The 20,298-nt window shown below is 38.9% G+C and overlaps 1 protein-coding gene across 10 annotated transcripts in view; it reads left to right on the forward strand.

The window, feature by feature from the left end:
- The window catches only part of LOC124304341 (myocyte-specific enhancer factor 2), a 54,859-nt gene that overhangs the window by 27,574 nt on the left and 6,987 nt on the right, over positions 1–20,298 (forward strand). For 3 of the 10 annotated variants that reach the window (XM_046762393.1, XM_046762394.1, XM_046762396.1), the window contains 6 exons: positions 16,400–16,536; positions 16,695–16,898; positions 17,381–17,539; positions 18,103–18,238; positions 18,922–19,166; positions 19,306–19,490. In XM_046762393.1, coding sequence (XP_046618349.1) covers positions 16,483–16,536; positions 16,695–16,898; positions 17,381–17,539; positions 18,103–18,238; positions 18,922–19,166; positions 19,306–19,490 — 983 coding nt within the window. In that variant the 5' untranslated portion in view covers positions 16,400–16,482. Of the gene's footprint in view, positions 1–8,792; positions 9,714–9,966; positions 10,321–16,399; positions 16,537–16,694; positions 16,899–17,380; positions 17,540–18,102; positions 18,239–18,921; positions 19,167–19,305; positions 19,491–20,298 lie in introns of those variants that run through there. The other 7 variants (XM_046762397.1, XM_046762395.1, XM_046762402.1 and 4 more) reach the window with 7 other exon arrangements.

A 20,298-nucleotide genomic window follows, 5' to 3' on the forward strand; every position in this document is an offset into this window, starting at 1 on the left:
CTTCTTCTTTCTTCGTTTTCATCCGCTTCGCTTCGCCACTCAATGTTCAGAGATCCTGGTACCGAGCCAACTGCGCGAACTCCCGGTGCCGGGTCAAGGTGTATATATATCTATTATCTATATTATATATATACATATATTATATACACTCGTATATATGCGTGTGTGTGTGTGTGTGTTATCTAGGTCGAAGTGCCTCGTAGATTATTCATCGCGAAATATATACGTTCGCTTCGGTATTTGTCTGTTTGTGTTTGTAACTCTGTGTGCGTGTGTGTTTACATGTGTAACTTGGTGACGATGCTATGGGACAGGTCGAAATTTCTATATATTGAAAAATACATTGACGTAACCGAGGGGGAAATAACTCGAGATTTGACTGACACGATAATTTGTTTCAGTTCAATAAATTTAATTCGATTTAATTTTTTTTTTTTTTTTTTTTTTTAATTTCAAATTAATTTTTTCAATTCGGATAAATTTCTTCGATTCAACTTAACTCATTGCAGTTCATGAATTTCGTTTTTTTTTTTTTTTTTTTTTTCCTCGTCATTCTCGATAATCCATTCTAATTCAAGCGTGTTTCACAGTGTTTCAATTTTTATTTAACTATATTTTCTCTTCAACACAAATCCGAACTAATTCAAATCGATTTCACTTAATTTTTCATAACTTGGTGATTTCTCAGTTAACTTTCGTTATTTAGGCGAATTAGAACTAATTTAAAAACCTATTGACACATGAATTCAACGAGATGTTTTCCCCCTTGGCCGTAACCCATGGTTTTAAAGCTTCCCATTGATAATATTCAATGAACGCGTCAATACCACAAATCAAATAGGTAAAAAAAAAAAAAAAAAAAAAAAAACAACTAAAAATGAAACACAGTGGGTAACGTCATCTCGGTTTTTAATCCTCTGTACGATACCCAATTACTTCATCCCCGAAAAACAAAAGCGTGTTTCTAGTTGATTGTTTTCTTTATTTCTCATTCTTCTTGAACATATTTAACATATTTCTTTCACTTCAGGTACAATACACGCATACACAATACATACGTATATTGTATGTATCCTATACGTCCTGAAAGCGTAAAATCGAAATGGCCTGTGCCACACTTCTCCTCTCGTATCGCGCGTAAAACGCTGCGGGCTTGAGACCCGGAGCAGGGAAAGCGGATGTGAATTGTATAGGCAATTAATCGAACGAACGGCCGTGTTATGTCTTCGTAAATTTCGTGTGCCTGTATATTACAGGGTGTCAAGCGACGGGTAGATTTCCTCGATAATCGGGAATTGAAAGGGATTTCGTAAGTAGGCTGGAAAATACGTGAATCATACGGGAATTTTCTCTTTTATTACAATCATTATTGCGTTACATAATCATTGTCATCGACCATGTACCAGAGGAACAATTTCGTCAAAACAGAATCACCTAAATCTTCAAAATCACTATACGAGAATCCTTATTCAAACCACTATATACACATATGTTCACACTTATTTGATATATTGCAATACTTGTGTGAGAAATATTTCCTGTTCATCAATTATCAATTTCCTGTTCATCCGTAGTTTGTATTCTCACGCCATCCTGAAAGGTACATCTTACATTTTAGTATCTTCTTTGTTGTTGTTGGTGTTGTTGTTGAGGTGATTTTTTTACCCTTATATAATAAAAATGAATATCACAAAGCGTGAACAAAATAAAATATCGTAGGTAAAAAAAAAGAAGAAAAAAGAAAAAAAAAAAATTACAACAAAAAGGAAAAGAAAAATGTAGAAAAATTTTACCCTACATCGTTGACGACGACGCGACGTTGAAACGCGTCAATGAACAAACTCGAGTAAGGGGACCGGTAAACTGAATTAATACATAGGTATAATATTACACAGACGTGCAGCGTGCGAGAGAAGAATCTAAGGAGAGACATTGAGTTGCGAAAATTGATATTTATTTACCCTGACACGTTGTTATACCTGCGCACACTGGATGAGAAATATGATTCAAATAATTGTGGTGTTAACCAGTATTAAAGTCACTAGCGCAGGAGCGTGAGAACAGATGATAGATAGATCAAGGGGAAGAGTGAGAAGAAGAAGAATAAAATTTGTTGTACGTCAATGCATAGAATTTACGGAGAATTAGCGATATAAGGGTGTCTAGAAAAATCGGGAAAGGTCAAGGAATGCAGGATTGGTTCTAGAAATTTTTTTATTCTCTTCATCGCTAGTGTACGATTATTTCAAACGTAGAAAATTATTATCTGCGAGGCAATCGAGGGGCTTGGCGTGAAAACGGTACAAGTGACGAAAAGTATTGTTTTTTTGTGGAAATTTAAAAATTGTTTCAATTGACGTTGAGTACTGCGCAAAATAGATGAAAAATACAAATTAGTACTAAAAACAGTTGATAATCTTAGATCGATGTTTCTACTTTCGTGTTTTTTAAAGAATGGCTAATCCTAATCTTTCGATAGTCATCTCGAAATTTGACTGTTTATTGATACATTTGGTAATTGAGTCGAAGGAAAATTCAACTGAAAGAAATATTGGAATGTTTTAAATTACGATGTCTACTTTTTAACTAATTTGCGTGAAAAAAGTGAGTTCTTATTTGTTTTTGTCAAATTAGGTTGAAAACGAGTCCTGGAAAAATGTCTATTTTCGTCTGGGGAAAAAACCGGGAAATGGTCAAGTAGGTAGACACCGTACAAAATGCGTTGATACCCATAGCAGTGAGATATCGGAAAAGGAATCATTGAAGGTTTTGTGAAAAAATTCAATAAAGTTATTATACCACGGGTGTATAATGTAGGAGAATTTTTTCCTCCCGGACCCCTGGCCGATGCTTATGCCGCTGCTTCTGCTGTCGCAGGGGAGCTCTGCGTAGAAGAGATTGTCGAGGGGGTGAGATGAGCGGATATCCGGTGTAGTAGGAGGACGAGGAGGACGAACGTAGCCGTGACTCGTGGTAGTTGACGACTTTGGAAAGAAGTCAAAGTCTGGAGCGGGATAGAGGAATAGAAGGAATGAGAGAAGGAAAGAGACGAGAATACGTCGCAAGACGCCGCGCCGCGTGACACTTATTCCAAGTCTCTCTCTCTCTCTCTCTCTCTCTCTTGCGAGATGCGGAGGAGAGGAAGAGAGAGATAGAGAGAGAGGAGGATGGATCTCGAGCCGCTTGGTGGCCACCTGGCATTTTCCGTCTCCCGCATCCACACGCGCAAATGCAACCCGGAATTCAGGGTAGCGTCTTTCCTCCTCCTCATCCTCATCTCACAAATTGGCGGAGGCGAGGATATCGGGATTAGGATCAGGACAAGGAACGAGGCGTGTGCGACGGATATCGCCTGTACAACCTACCCCTCGTTAACGGTCAGAGACGACGTTGATCCACACCTCACCATGGGTGTAGGGTGGTAGGGTGGTAGAGACGCGTGGGTGCGGATGGGTGGCCAGCTAGCCGTGACGAGCTTGCGTCTACACTCGTGTACACTTGGGGACAATGAATCTGAGACGGATCATTTTTTACACTCGACAGTTACGTTGGCAACACTGAGAAACCTACAGCGCCATACTCGGCCGAGCGCGAAACAAACTCAATCTCAATAAACGCAACACAACCCATGACCGTCGAATCTAACCTTAGAATACGTGCCAATCCAACAAGTCATTATCCCCGCGATATTCTTAGGTTAGATTCGACGGTCATGGATTGCGTTACGTTTATCGAGACTGAGTTAGTTTCGCGCTCGGCCGACTGTGGCGCTGTAGGTTTCTCCGTGTTGCCAACGTAACTGTCTAGTGTAAAAAATTATCCGTCTCAGATTCATTGTCCTCAAGTGTACCTAAAGCGACAGAGTTTCTTACGTACACGGATAACGCGGGAGGAGACTAAAAACACTGTAACGTTCACACCGTGCAGCGTAAGGGTCCGCTTGACGTAGTGTGGAGGAGGACTTTTTCCCTTCGGGGGTCTGATTTTTCCGCTTCTTCCAATTCTTCTAATTTTTCTAATTCTCTTCGCCTTTCGTTCTTCTTGTTTCTTTTCACCGCGAGCTGCAGTTTCTGCGACACACACGTGTGCGTTGGTGGAATGCAACTAGTATGTGTATACACGGGACAAGTACCTTACGTTAATGGACATTCGTTCTTATTTATTTATCCACGTTATTGCAGCTGCGAAGTTTTATATATGTGTGCGTGGAATATACGTCGGATGTATTGATTATTTATTGTCGAAGTATAATGCACGCGGTATAACGTAGAGGGTGTATAGGTACCGTATAGCGCTTTCACAAGTATGATATCGGTCAAACGTCAAAAGTGTCAATTATTAGTTTCCGTCCGGGTGTGTGCGCGATATGATCTACGTATCGGCGTGTGTACAGGTACATTTGCTCGATCGATCGATTATATTCTCACTCTGCATCCTTTCCGCTGTGCCGATGCACCTGCAGCAAGTAATCCAACAGCTTCCAATTTGCTCTATCGGCTTCGATATTCGAAGAAAATCATTTAAAAAAAAAAAGGAAAAGGAAAAGAAAACATGAATCGATAAAAAAATAACATCCAAGTATGTGACTATAGCATGTAACAACAACAACGATTCGTAACTCTGTACTCAGAGTCATTATTGAGATATTTCTATTTGCATATGACATTACAACGCTGACTTCTTCACATTGATTTGGACTTGGTCATCATGGAAGTTAGACGCTGTGTTTGTAGATAATATTTGAGCAGAGAAGAAGCATGTTGGAAGTATGTATTATACATAACTATGGGAATACTTTGCTCTGCGTGTATCGTAGTATACCGGGTGCGGTGATCATGGACTCGGGAAAACTTGAAGCAAACCGGATTGCTCCGCGCTCTGTTATACATGTTTATCCGATGCATCTGCCAGTCTCGGGATACTTGTAAACCTCAAATTGAAGGTCTCCTTTTTTTCCTACTTCTTCTTTCATTTTTCTCTTCTTAACCGGGATAATTACGCGTACGGTGGCGTATAATCTCGACAGGTATGTTATATATTATATTATATATGGTCTGTCCGTATGCCATCCGGCCTGTGTGCGTGATGCCTCTTTTCTACATTCCATTATTTTTCATTCTTTCGAGCGCCCCGTGTATATACATATGTGCACGAAACATATCAAAGGATGGCCGCAATGGATTTTGAAAAAAATATTCCCCTACTTCCCTGATTCCCTGATCTTCTTTTTCACCTGAGAAGTAAGAAAATAAATAACGCGCATTAATTAGGGGTTTTGACACTTGGAAACGTCGGTAAGAAAAACTTGGATACAACGGAAATATGTTGGATACAATAGTAAAAGCTTATTAACATGGAATTTCGTTTTCGATTTTGAAATACTTTTTTGAAAACAGTTTCATTCAATAAATTATTTAAATTTTATAGTTTTATCGCGAACTGTTATTACACAATTCAGGTTTTGCTTATTTCGTTTGTGAATAGTAAAGAAATGGAATCAGTGTATAACACGAAGCGCGCTTAATAGTAATATTTACTTTGTAAACAAAGTCGTTTTTTTTCGTTGCAAACATAGAAGAACAATACTCTAACCAATGATAGGAGTTTTCCGACGTTTCTCCAATTTTCCGGATATTTCCAGTTTTTCCCTGACTGATGCGTACGTTTAAACGATATCACTGAAAACATCCATTGACCGTGATTCTTCTATTACGCGAAATAATTTCATCTCATTCGATCGAAAGAAATGTCACGTTACTTCGACAAAGCAGTAAATAATTCTTTCGGATTACAATACTATACACATATATCAGAGTTCTCTATTGATTTTATGTATACATGTGTATAATGGTGTATAAAATCTAATGCAATTTCACTTTGGCACGGTTTGCTGGATTAATTTTCACAAAATGAAAATGAAAAGTTCACTTCGACTCGATGAAATTATTTGTTGTACCTATTCCGTAGAATAGTATAATACGAGTAATTTCTTCGATTATCAATAACTCGTTTTTCAAGTAAATTACAGTAAAATCAATTTCAAGAAGTAGCTTTTCTTTCATTGTACGGCTGATTGTGAAACGACGTAACATCCATAACGTCCTTTAAGGGGGTGCCCCGATCGATTTCGACGTTTACGACGTATAAAAATGACTTGACAGCCCCATTCTATGCCCAATTCTGAGCAACAAAAAAACGCTTCATTTCATTTTCGTTTTACTCAGAAATAAATAAACAGCATGAATTCTACGAATTTACTATTGCGATTTCGTAGAATCCGTGCCATTTCTTTATTCCTACCTTATAGGCCAGTAAATGTGTATGAATCAGGAAACTTGATCTAAGGATAATTCGATGACGCTGAATCGAATGGTGATAGTAATTTCGCAATCAACCCCCGAGATCGTTACAAAAAGACAAACGGGTTAAACCGTTTAACGCGAAACCTAATGACTTTATTAACAAATATGTCAACCAAAAGTTGTTGAGGACAAAACAAAAAAAAATACGTTAAAAGGTATTCTATAATATTAGTTTTCGTATTTTCAAAAATAAGGGAGAAAATAACGAAATACCATTTAAAAGGGAGAGAAAGCCTCAACGTTTCAAATGACAGAAACATATATATATGTATAGATTAAATTCGTATACATCTCGGGTTTTACCGCCCTTAAGACCGCGCAATATTGAGAAGCAGTTGCAGTCGGGCAAAGAGCAAGGCTGGCGATCGAATCGATCAGAGGCGAAGCAAGCCGCAGAGGTTCAGGCGTGTCGTCGTCCGTTGGTTCCTCGTTCCTCGTTCGTAACGCGCGCGACTCGCTACACCGTAGGTTAATCCAAGGTTAGTTAAAGGTTTCGCGGCAAAGGAATGTTCGCTTGGGTACGACGCAAAGTGGAAAATCTTCCTTGTCGCCTCTCCCTCCGTCCCTTAGCTTCGGGATATTCTCCTCCCCCCTCGCCTACCCTAACCGCCCGTCTCCCTCCTTCTCACTCCTGTCCTTGGGGGGCGCGCGTATCGCTCGACCCGTTCCCTTTTCGCGTTTCGGACCCCTCTCCTTTGCATAGGCTTGCGGCGGCTCACGCGTGTATACGTATACTTAATTACCTGTATTGCAAATTGTACGCGCCTTTTCAACTCTCTCTTTCTCTGACGTATAACGACGGAGATACTTTGTGATTTAACAATCTAATTGTCGAATTCGATGATAGAAATCCGGAAGTATCGTCGAAATAATCAAGGGGTTGATGTTCGGAAGGATTTCGAAAATTGTTGAAGATTGGAATGATCGTGAAGGGGTTCGAATTACCGTTCGGAATTCACGTTCGTTGGGACGTTCGAACCGTTTCTTCGATGTATGTTGTTTTACAAGTTTCTCACGCGTTATTTCTTCTTTTTGATGTTACAGTCTCGTTATGAATGACCGATTGCATTAGGATCGGAACCTCTCGTCGACGTGATTAGTCATTTGAAATGGCCACTGCAAATCGAATTATATTTCTCGCGCATACCTAACTAATAGCTTACGGATGCACTGTGCTAGATATGCCTGTACCGCTGATTGTGAGAGGAAATTTTTCTTTGCGTCAAATGGTAGGATAGGTTTCTAGAATCGTGGATCTTCTTAATGAGATGCTTCGAATACATAGTTTTTGGTATGATTCAAGCGCTTCGTTCAAGAATAATTCTGCCTCAAGTTAGACCCGATACATTACAAAGATATAGAGTATAGAATTGTGTTAGATTTCGCGCTGCAAGTATCAACCTAAAACAATTGAACGTGTATACCGAAAAGTGGCAGGCATTTGACTGAAATTCCTCGACGCATTTTATGAATGAAAGAAACTCCATTGGTCCGAAAATTTGTCGAATCGATACAATGTGCGTAAATGTATCACGGATATCGGTGTGTCTGAAAAAATCGCGATGGTGTTGAAAAAACAACGAAGAAAGAAAAAAGAAACAAGAGACCGGTTGCAGCCTGACGGTCGACGTCTTTTCTCTCGCCGCTGTGTTCTCGATAGTCAGAAACTTGCAGCGATTAGAAACGAAACGTCTTCTTTGCGCTGCTGCTGTTGTGTTGCGAGCGTCGTTGAACATTCGTAAAACGGTCGTGAGGCGCGCAAGTCGCTGCACGCATTCAAGCACAGCACGCGGGTGAAGAAACGGTCGTCGAGGGAACGGAACGGAACGGGACGAGCGGGACGGGACGGGGAAATAATTCCGGTCGGCTTATTGGCCGTTCGGCGGGTGACGTAACGGCGCTTATCGTCCAATCAGAGCGCGGCTAACGGGCGGAAAGACGGTGGCGATGGTCATGGCGCGAGGGGGGGATGAGGAGGAGGGCGCGAGAGAGCAGAAGCACAAACGGTAGCAGCGCCGGCCAAACCAGCAGCGTAACCAAGCAGATCTTTATTTCACAGGCCTGACTAGAACTCAGGGGGGGAGGGCAAGAAACAAGAGCGCGCGCGGTTTGCCCCGTTTTAAAAACCGATCCTTCGTTGTTAACAATAACAATAGCAACAAAAATAATAACAAAATCAATAATAATTATTGTTCTTAAATACATTTGTAAAAAAACAAAAAAAAAAAAAAAACAAGAACAACGAGGTATACGCATCATGCAATTGTAGAGAGACGCGTGGGATTCGTACGTACGTGTATCGTCGCGTTGTTCGCCTCGGCGGCTGAGGTGGGGGGGATAGAGGGAGGGAAGATTGGCGACTGTGGCGCCGCGTTGCGGCGACTTGGGGTACCAAGTATCGCCAGCGGATCAACCCCGGGGGCTACCCCGATACTTCTCTCACATGTTAAAAGTATTTTAAGAAAACCGCTACGGCAGTGTGCATCTAGTCACATATCTAGTCACCGCGCGAGCGCGGTTATGTAGAAGAGAGGAGAGAGAAGAGATAGATATACATATAGCTAACGTGCATCGTCGAGGTAACGAGAGAACAGTTGTTATACGGGAGCGGATATTATATATAATCCAAAAAAAAAAAAAAAAGAAACACCTACGAGGTTTATAGACATGTATTTATACGAGAAGTGTGCGGTGTGCGCGACGCGGGTGTAACTGAACACTTATCTACGGACAATAATAATATCATTTATTATCGTTTGTTCGTTTCTTAATTTTATCATTGTCGTCGGACTTTTAGTCGCTTTTACCTGTGTAAAAACTATCCGATTGTCTTTCGTGATAAACGTGGGCAATTTATTGGTTTTATGTCGTTTAAACGTATAAACAAAGGAGTAACAACTACCCTTGGTTGTGGATAGAGGTAGTGGTGGTGGTGGTGGTGGTGGTTGGTGGTGTTGCACGTGCTAAACGAGAGTAAAAGAGGAAGAAAGAAAAAAAAAAACGAAACTTGAAAGACGAAATAATCCAAGACTAAATTTTTCCATCGATCATATTTAAATCCAACGAGTGTTCTTAGTCGGGATGAGAAAAAAATATACGTATTATTTAAAAATAAAGCAAATACGTGTGATATTCTATTTGTACAACGTCTATTTTATGTACACTTTGGCGTAAAAAATAACGGTAACAATCGTAATGATTGTCGAATTAACCGTAACGTGTGACAAGTCAATGAATGAATTAATCGCTCGTGTAATTGCGATTTAAAACATCGAGCGTGTCGACAGCAGTTATCCAATTCCCGCTGCGCAAACTAAAGCTGAAGAAGAAAAGAAAGATATGAATAAAAAAGTAAGGAAATAACAATATATATATATATATAATAAAACAGAACCAATAACAATTTATATATTTTATACTGAAATATATTAAAAAAAAAAAGAGAAATAAACAATATTGACCACTGTGTTAAATAAATTCCTTCAAACTACCGGATAAGGTGTTAAAAATATACGTATATAATACATATGTACCTGCGCGTACGTGTATAATTGCAACAAAGAACAGCGTGTAAAGGAGACTGTCACATATACATATATGTATATATATATATATTTATATATAAAACAATTTTTTCTTCTTTTACGTATTTGATGCACACCGTGTTATTCCCAAGTGAAGGTAATAATGGTGATAGTGTGATGGTGGTCAGGGTGGTGATAAGGATGGTGCGATGAGCCGATGCGGCATCTTTGTAAATCCTTAAATATAATGTTGAAATAAATTTATACGACGCACGCACAAGAACAACAACAAGAACAATAATTATCTGTGAAATGGTATCATCGTCGCGGCGTCATTGCGTAATATCAACAACAACAACAACAACAACAATAATAATAGAACGTATGGGCATCGTCACTAAAACCTGTATAAATATTATTATTCCCAAATACTGGTAATAATAATAACAACAACAATAATGATAGTAATTACTTATTTTCACTAAGCAATTATACCACATTACAACGTATATACTATCATCCCGATGAATTTTCTTTACTTTTCTTTTATTTATTCTCGATAAATGATTTTTTTTTTTTTTTTGTTTTCAACAAACTCTGCTACGCATGCATGGGAGTCGTAGTATGTATGATGTATGTATCGTGTATCCGTATAGAATCCGCGAATGTAACGCAATTATTGCATGTCCACGTATTAGATGCAGATTGGCATTCGTACATGTACGAGTATTATACCGAAGTTTGCGGTATTAAGTAAGAAAATCTCACATAATTACACAGCGTATTCCAAGTTTATGAATAACTAATGTATTCGTGGTAAATTGCTGCAATATCTCTGTTCGTTCTGCGCGCGTGTGTGTGTGTGTGTGTGTGTGTGTGTTTGTATAATCTATTTGTGTATCAGAGATTTTAAATTTATACCATATAATGTTGAATTGCACGTGTTTTGTTATTTTTAAATGCAGGAAACACAACGCGAAAGCGAAAAATAGTACAAGGAATTTTTTAAGAAAGTATTTTAAGCGAATGAATGCGCATTGGTAAAATATCGACAAAATAATGGGAAAAACAAAGTAACAGAAAATATTCTAACGTTTCACTACGTATCACTTATTTCGTTCAAAACTTCCTTACTGCTTTCGACTTCACCACATCCCTTTTGTTTGATTGTTACGTGTAACGGAAATGTACGGTTATACATACGCACGCAATTACATGCTTTTGTACATTGTAGGATCAGATGAATCTTTATATTTCGTTAATTAAGGCGATGACTCGTTGTTCATTGTAGGCGGAATTCCGAATCGTACACTTTTCATTTTCTTCTTTGAAACGAGTAAACCTATAATGAAAATAATCGATGTATCGACATGTAAATAAAGCATCGTTCACATAGATTCGTTACGGTCGCAGGATGATAATTATTCAAACGGTTTTATATGCAATTGTACGTTGATGGGTTATATTTTTTTTATAGATGTTGCGACACTCTGGCCACGTGCGCTTTGTAAAAAATATGGATGTTGGGTGCCAATTGCTTTCTGCGATAATAATGAAAAGAACAAAGCGGAAATATAGAATCGAAGCGCGACAAGATTCTTCTCAGGACGTTTGGACTATACCATGAATATGAATAGATCTTAGGTTAGGTGAGTGAGCGTAGGCAATAAATCGACAAGGCAAGGCAGGCAATTTTTATGCGATGGGAAATTAATATTTGTTTGTTCAGCAAGTTAACAGGATAACAAGGAATGTGTATTATGGTAGGAGTTAGGGTGTAGGAGCTGTTTAGGAGCTGGCAAAATTTTAAGTGTATTTGAAAAAAGAGAGTGCGTGGAACAACGTCACTTCCGGTATAGGAAAATTATAAAGATAATCAATAAACTTCCGTTGGTGGATAGTTACACAAGTATTGGTAACAATGAACCTACACCTCCGGATGGTTATACTCGTACATACTAGGATAAAGAATCAATCTTCTCTGTCGGATGGTTGTTACACGGATAATTAATTGCGAACCTCAGCTATTGGTTGGCCCCTGTGATTTAGTGACAAGGACCTGACGAACGGTAAATGATGTATTAAAGATACGAAGGAGGGACAATGACGTTTATATCGGCTCTCGGTTAGTTATGACAAGACTTTTATCGGGCTACCCGCGGAAATTATATGATCACACTTTACTTGAGCTAATAAACAGGAAGTTAAGGACACGAATTTAAATTTCAAGATCTACTTCCGATAATGGTTGCACGACTACCAATTTATCTCGTAGTATTGAAGGGTCCCCGACGGGCATAAAGATCGCAAAGTACGATCCGCGATGCTTTTCCAGTGACAAGAGTTCACTAATTCAAATTTCAAACGTTAAAGGCCAAAAGGACCAAAGATAAATCCGCGACGCGTCACCTTAACGAGTTTGAGCAAATCTGATTCGCTGATTCGACCAAACAATCAAGCCTTACTTATTTATAATAATATGTTAATTTGTTTACGGGACAATAGCGAGAGAGTCGGTGCCACGCGGCCGATCGAGTGAAGCTCGGCGCTGCCATCCGCGGTCCGGCAGAAATCGTGGAGCGCTGTTTTGCCCCCCGCATGCTCATTTGTTTTACGATCGGCGAAATAAATGCGAATAGAAATTATGCGAATAGCGTGGACGAATTCTAACACGTTACAACGTATATTTTTACTCTTAAGCAATATTAATGTTATATGCACGCATGTACACGAGTGTATCTATACATACATGTACACCGTGTATAATAATAAAAATGCCGCAGAGCACGGGATTTTCCTCGTTCCGTCATACATATGTACATAGGTGTATAAATTGTGTGTGTCGGTTATACACGATTTGATATTCGGTACGTTACAAGGCAAGGCGTACCAACTACACACACACACACCCTGGCATGAATTGCAAATGTCCGTAAAATAAATGTGTATGTATACGTGTACGTACAGCAGGATATTTCGACGAAAGTGAATCTAAATTTTTCTTTTGTTCTTCGTATCTCGGGTATCGCCTGCAGCAAGTATCCGGACGTTTAAGCATAATAATTTTTTTTTCCCAACTCTTATACCAGGTAATATCATCGACGCTAACGATCCGGCGGAAAGGAAAATCCCAAGATTTCACAGAAAAGAGTTGAATATTTGATTCGGGTGGAATAGAACAATAGAGGAATAAGGAAAACGGGGAGTGGGGGAAAGTGAATAAATTAAATCTTCGTAGACGATGATTAATTTTATACGGTCGATAATTCGTTCTAGAAGTTTGGCACGAGTGATCGAACAGCATTTTTACTGTTATCAGCTGACAATTAATTTGACTGTATAAAAAATGCAGAATTTATTCAAACCGATTCTTATCGACAATCAATTATACAATGTAAATCCTGAAACTAATATAGATTAGACAGTTCCTTAATTTATAAACGGTTGCTCATGCCTGCTGCATTTGCATACAATGTGTAATTGTATGTATGCATACACACATATATATATACATATGTACACATACATGTATGCATACACATTATACGTATACCTACTTAAGAGGATCCTGTAATTAATCTTTACCGACCGAGTATTAAACGTCACTTATTTTTTCCGTTATCAAAGTCCGTAACGTACTATCACTGAAAACGTATCTTCTACAAGCATATGGAGTTCCGTACAAAGATATCGTAAACAGTTTTTGTTTCACGCTGCAAGTGTACAAAGGAAAAATACGTATTCCTGCAACAATTAGTGGTAGGTAATTCCATTATAAAACACATCAATTTCCGGCATTGTTACCGCGAAAAGTAAACATTTTTTTTTTTCATTGCACCTAAAATTGCTCCAATGGCTGCGACATTGTTTGATCAGCGATGCACAATTACAGTTTCTGACTACGATTGAAACGAGCGACGTTTTACTCGTTCGGTAAAAACCGATCGCACAGCATCCTCTTAACGCGACTATTACTATCATTTAATTATTTTTCTTCTCCGAATGTCCGCATTCGCTGCAATGCAGCCTTAAATTTTGTGGGAGGGGGGAGGCAAGGTTAGTTTTTTACGCGAATTGACGCACGTTTACGAATAATACGCAAGAAGAGATGATCGTCCTAAATTTTCAATATTCCCGTCTGGCGGCTGATCGGTCGTACAGACCCTCCCCTCCTCCTTCCTTCTTTCCTTCCTTCGTTCGGTTGACTGGCTGGCTGATCGGCCGATCGTTTCGTATAGACTTAGTTATTATTCAAGCAAAATTGAATAAAACCAATGACACTAGAGGCCCGGGTCACTGCGCCGACCTACACTCCGACAGCCGCCGTTGTCGCAGCCAGATATCCGAGAGAGCCTGAAAGTCATACCTAGTAATAGCTATAACCTACTGCATAATAAACCAAATTCGATCCAAAACCCCGCCAGTTTCTCTCTCTCTCTCTCTCTCTCTCTCTCTATTCTCTGTACGGTATCCAGCTATTCCTCTGCATGTACGGACGATTATACACGTACACACATACGTATCTACAATATGTGCTATGCTAGCTTTTAATGTGCAAATGGGTGGACTCTATACCTATCATATATACCTTTTCCGAGTGTGCATTTAAATTTCCACATGTGTGTGTGTGTGTGAGTACATACATGTAAAATAAAGTGTATCTCTTCCGCATATACCTATCGACGTTACGTCGTCGGTCAATCGTTGGAGGAAAGATAGATAGAGAGAGAGAGAGAGAGAGAGAGAGAGAATTTCTGATTTTATACTACATATCTATATCTTATACCTGCTTGCAACTCGGCACTACGTCGTTTTCACCCTATTTAATAAGCTTATTATACACCAGACACACCGCGTTTATGTACATTGTAGAAACGAATAATTTGATGTATTATCGATGAAGAGGAGGGGAATTAATAACATGCGAGAACGCGATTGAAAGAGAGAGAGAAATAGTGTGTGAGCGAGAGGATTACGGCGGGAGGGGAGGGGGAGAAATTTACCCGGAGAGACTTTATATAACAAAATCAATAAAGAAACAATCATGACGGCGATGACGATGATGTCCTGAATATTAATTATTATTAAATGGACGTGCAGTAGAGCGAAATAAACGACGCGTTCCTGTCGCATCGGATGTTGGGAAACTCTCTTCGCCCAGCTTTTTTCTTATTGTTAATATTCTCCAGCTGATCCGTTATTTAGCTCTAGGAGGGGTGAATTTCGCTTTGATTGAACCGCGAAAATATGCCGATATTCATTTTTTTTTTCTCTCCTTTATTCTTCTCTTGCAAAATTTTCACCTTCATGGGAAATTGTTGCATAACTTATCGAATATCGTTGGTCAATGATGTCCGTATGCGTCTGCGCGTGTGTGTGTGTGTGAAAAGAATGTTAAAATTGACAATAAAATGCGGTACAAACATCAACTATTTATAGAGTGATTATTACTGTCAGTGGAACTTTTTCTCGCATAGCTGTAAAACACTTAGATACAGTTTGCTCGAATTATTATGTTGGCTGTTATGTTTTTCTTCTTTTTTTTTTTTTTTTATTTTTATTTTTATTTATTTCAGCATTTTGTATTATATTAACGATAGAACGATATTTTTTCGGTATTAATAATAAGAAATAAAAGTATAAGCCAAGGACTGTTAATTAAGTATACGGCCATGGTTATGCCGTACTGAATAAGTTTTGTCACGATTTGGTAATATCGTCAAATGAAAAACAAGAGGAACATATTGAGTAACGACGAACACGACGATTTCCTCAGGACGAATTTTAATATTTTCTCATTAATGCAATGCCCAACGAGGGGCGGTGGGGGGAGGGTGTCTATTTATTAATTGTCATCTTAATTACTTTCGCAGCTCTTTGCTTATACATAATTCCGCGTATAATACGTACGTACTTACACGGTCTTGTGAAACTGACGGATGTATCCGAGGAGTTGGGAACCTCTGAGAACGATCATCATATTATATTATATATATAATATGTATATACTATGTGTGTGTTTGCCGCTAGCATTATACAGTCGTTTAACACCCATTAAAGAGTTCCTCGGACGACCTCGAGGTAAACCAAGTAATAAACAACGTTTTTGAATTTGGAATATCTTTATACGTGCATTCGTACGATCCTTGTGTGTGTGTGTGTGTGTGTTTGGTTTCTCTACATGCATGTATGCAAGTATGCGTAGAACGCGAGAAACGTTCGTCTTGCCCTGTAACCTGTGAGGTGGCGAAATGAATTGCCCAGGTTTAGACTGTATGTTACACCTAACTACCTACCACCGTGTTATCGCCGTAGCGTTCCACGGAATATATCAGGGGTGGATAATTATCGCGGCAAAATACAATTTGAAAAACGATAAAGACATTATCGTTGTTTTTTGATTCTGTAATCGTATATGGTTTATTATGTATGGTATAAAAATTTTTACATACTTTGTGCGATGAAAATTTCACACCTTTTACTATACGTTCTTGGGATCTTTTGTTGTTACAGATTTTATCAACATTCCATCCATAAACCTGATATTATAACAGCGTGAGTCTGTATAACCCGCCGATTCCAAGAAGATATCGAAAATGGGTCGGAAGAAAATACAGATATCCCGGATTACGGATGAACGGAATCGACAGGTGAGGTTTTTCCTTTTATAGTTCTACCGTACTATTATTATTATTATTATTATATATTATTCACCCATCGAGAAATGATTCCATTTTTTCCCCGTAACGCGTACCTCGATTCGTTCGGTATTTAACTAAATATCATGTAACGCGTTTTGGGTTTGCAGGTGACGTTCAATAAGAGGAAATTCGGCGTTATGAAGAAGGCGTACGAACTCTCGGTACTTTGCGACTGTGAAATAGCGCTGATAATATTCAGTTCTAGTAACAAATTGTACCAGTACGCAAGCACAGACATGGACAAGGTCCTCCTAAAGTACACCGAGTACAACGAGCCCCACGAATCGCTTACAAACAAGAATATAATCGAGGTGAGTTGACTCAGTTCCATTATTCTCTGTCTAAGTCCTGGGAAAATAAACAGAGAGAGAGAGGCTAACAAACAATATACAATATGCATGCGGTGTAACCCGGGTGCATTAATTATATTTGATTACGAATGTGCGTGTGTGCGTGTGTCCCTTTCCACCTTATTGTATTTACATACTTAACACACTTGTCTAATTGTTCACGGTTGAAAGTATTAATTATCGAAAATAAGAAGAACACTAACAATAATCGTATAAGATGAATATTTACGCTCCAAGGGGTTCGAGAGGTAGAAATAATAAAGAAACTGAAAGCAAGTTTTTTTTCAAGAGATAGAGAGAGAGAGAGAGAGAGAGAGAAAGAGAGAGAAAGAGAAAGAGACACAGAGAGGGACGGGGGTTTCTGTGCTGAAAATTAACATGCATGTGATGGTGAGTGCCCTCGGGCGGTGTGGTCACGTGAACCTGTCTGCTGACACTTGCAGGCACTCAACAAGAAGGAGCATAAGGGAGCGATGTCGCCCGAGAGTCCGGAGCCCGATACTGCCGAGTATAATCTCACGCCGCGGACCGAGGCTAAGTACAGCAAAATTGACGAGGAATTCCAAATGATGATGCAGAGGAATCAGCACAACGGCACGAGGGTCAGTTGAAGAATATTTAATTTCGAATTATCGAGGGGAAAATAGAATTTATTAGCTCCACTGAGTGAAATTTTTATTTCCGGTTACCGCTCAGTCCTTGACTATTTTCATTTTTTACCAAAATCGGAGAATACAGTTCCAGGTAGAAAATGAAAATCAGTTTTCTAGCTGTTACCGGAAAGTCTGGTATACGTTGCTATTCTTTCTCGTTACGATCACTGTTACTATATTTTCTTGTCACTGCTGCGAAAATTTAATGCTTGTGCAACAACAAATTAACGTTCAAGCCTTGTTTGTCTAAAGAAGTAGAGTAAACCTCAGAAACTGATTTTGCGTTGCAATTACCAAAAAAGGATCGACGATAGGGCAAAATGTTTAGGCGTACCTCGTTTTTCGTAATTACAACAATATTCAAACAGCTTTTTTAACGATACCTGTTTTGCTGAATTTTTCTAGTTACTGTAACAAATGAAATTTTTCTCAGCGTGAAGCGAAAGCAAAGAAAGAAAATTAATAAATAAATTCTACACGCAATTTGTTGTAATTATTACAATTTTAATCAGGTTATGGGACAGTCTAATTACACGCTACCCGTCTCGGTGCCGGTTAACAGTTACGGAGAATCTCTACTGGGTTCCAGTCCACAAATGGCACACACCAGCATCTCACCTAGACCTTCGTCGTCTGAAACAGATTCAGGTTTGTCGATCTTTGTTGGAAGAAATAAGAAATGAGTTTTTTTTTTGTCGTTCATTTTTATTATTGAGACCGCGTCGGCTAAATATTTATAATTGAAGCTGGAAATTGGTAAAGTATGTACGTAAATTTATGCACAGAGAGGTATTCATAATTGTGGTTACTGTACGGTTATTAACTATTTGCATTTCATACCATGAGCGAAAAATATAGTTTTGCAGGAAGGATACGAAATGAAAATTAGTTCGATGGCTATTATCAGAAAATCATAGTACGAGTTGCTGTTATCTTTTATCGTAGTCTTTCGTATTGAAATTTCTTGTAACTATTTCGATAAATTGATGTTGGTTAGCTGAAAAACTGAATAACTGAGAAAATGTAGTATTAACAATTGTAATCACTTCACCGAATAGTTACTTGTAACGCATTTACTTGCCATTCCAAAAATATTCAAATCGTTAATTGTAACGATACCGATTTTATTACAATTTTTTTATCGACCATAACGAATGAAATTTTCTTCAGCGTATAAGGTATCAATTGCGCATAACAATAAGAAAATCCGATAAAATTTTGAGTACAATAGACGAGAGGGGGTGAAAAAAAAATGATAGAGCGCAAGAAACGATCGGGCGTCTTACTCGGCGTTCAAATGAAAATGGTGGGTATTTTTATTTTATTTCCAGTATATCCATCGGGAGGGATGTTGGATATGAGCAACGGTTATCCACCGTCGGCGTCGCCGCTCGGCGGTTCACCGAGTCCCGGACCATCGCCGGCGCTCGGCGTCGGAGGCGGGGGTGGAGGCAAAGGCAGTTCCTCGAGGCATTCGCCGCAACCTCCCCCGCCGCCTCATCCTCACAGAGCCAACCTGAGAGTCGTTATACCTGCACCCCTTACACAGTCCTTGTCGGACGACAACAATTACGACGTGAGTGTGTGTATATATCAATTGATACAGGAATAGGGATGAACATCTTGAGGGGTGAAGAAAGTACCGCGAGGGATCGAAATTGCGGGGAATAGCCCTGAACGATCGGCCGTGACATTGAATATCAACGATTTTTCAGAGCGGGCATTCGCAATCTGCACTAAACACACCGGTTGTGGCGTTGCAGACACCCTCGGTACCAGCTGGATACTCCAGTTTCGGACCGACCGATTACTCGTCGGATCTCGGGAGCCTGGCGTGGTCCCACCAGAGGTACGTTGATGACTTGTCAATGTATTCGGCAGCCACCATGTCCAGCATCAGGTAAATCATTCATCGTTACTTTATTCACGTCCGTGTTAACACTGATCCTTGATCTTCGGCTCGTGGACTCCACAAACGCGGAAAACAACATATAAATTTTCATACCCATCTATTCGCATGCATTATCGTAATATCATTCAACATTCAACATTTTTCCCAATTCCGCACATAAACGATTTCCTCAATATGATCCATGCTACCTTTTCTCGACGTACGATTCATTTACCTATTTTTATTTGTTACAATCGAGTGATTGTCCCGGGGGATTTTACAATGATTCGATTATATGCGAGGACCTCAAATTGCGGTTGTTTTTTTTTCGTGTAATTTGGAATGAATATACATATATATTGAAATTTACAAATTTTTACTAAATTTCGTTACATTTTTCATGAAATTAATCTATACGGTAATTTTATAATTCACCTGTAAAACATTCTGCACGGGAACAGTAGTAGTAATAGTAATAGAGTGAACGTCGATATTAAGAATTTGAAAATTGTAACAGTCATTGTAAAACTAGCTAACAATGGAATTAATCATTGCAAGAGGGATTGAAAAACTTCATGTTTTATTTTTCAATTAGAACGATCTTATAATCGGAATTGCTACGTAACAACGAAAACGGAAAGTCACATCAATAAATTTTATTAATAATTTAAAATTTATAATTTAGTGCCCATGTACATACCTACATGTATATTTTTTTTTTATAAATCGTCAACCGTAACAAAGACATGTTTTCCTTGTTATGTTCTACTTGTACGAATTATGATTTACAGAGTATTTCGTATAACTATTTCTCCTT

Source organism: Neodiprion virginianus, chromosome 5, assembly GCF_021901495.1.
Source record: "Neodiprion virginianus isolate iyNeoVirg1 chromosome 5, iyNeoVirg1.1, whole genome shotgun sequence".
Taxonomy (NCBI): domain Eukaryota; kingdom Metazoa; phylum Arthropoda; class Insecta; order Hymenoptera; family Diprionidae; genus Neodiprion; species Neodiprion virginianus.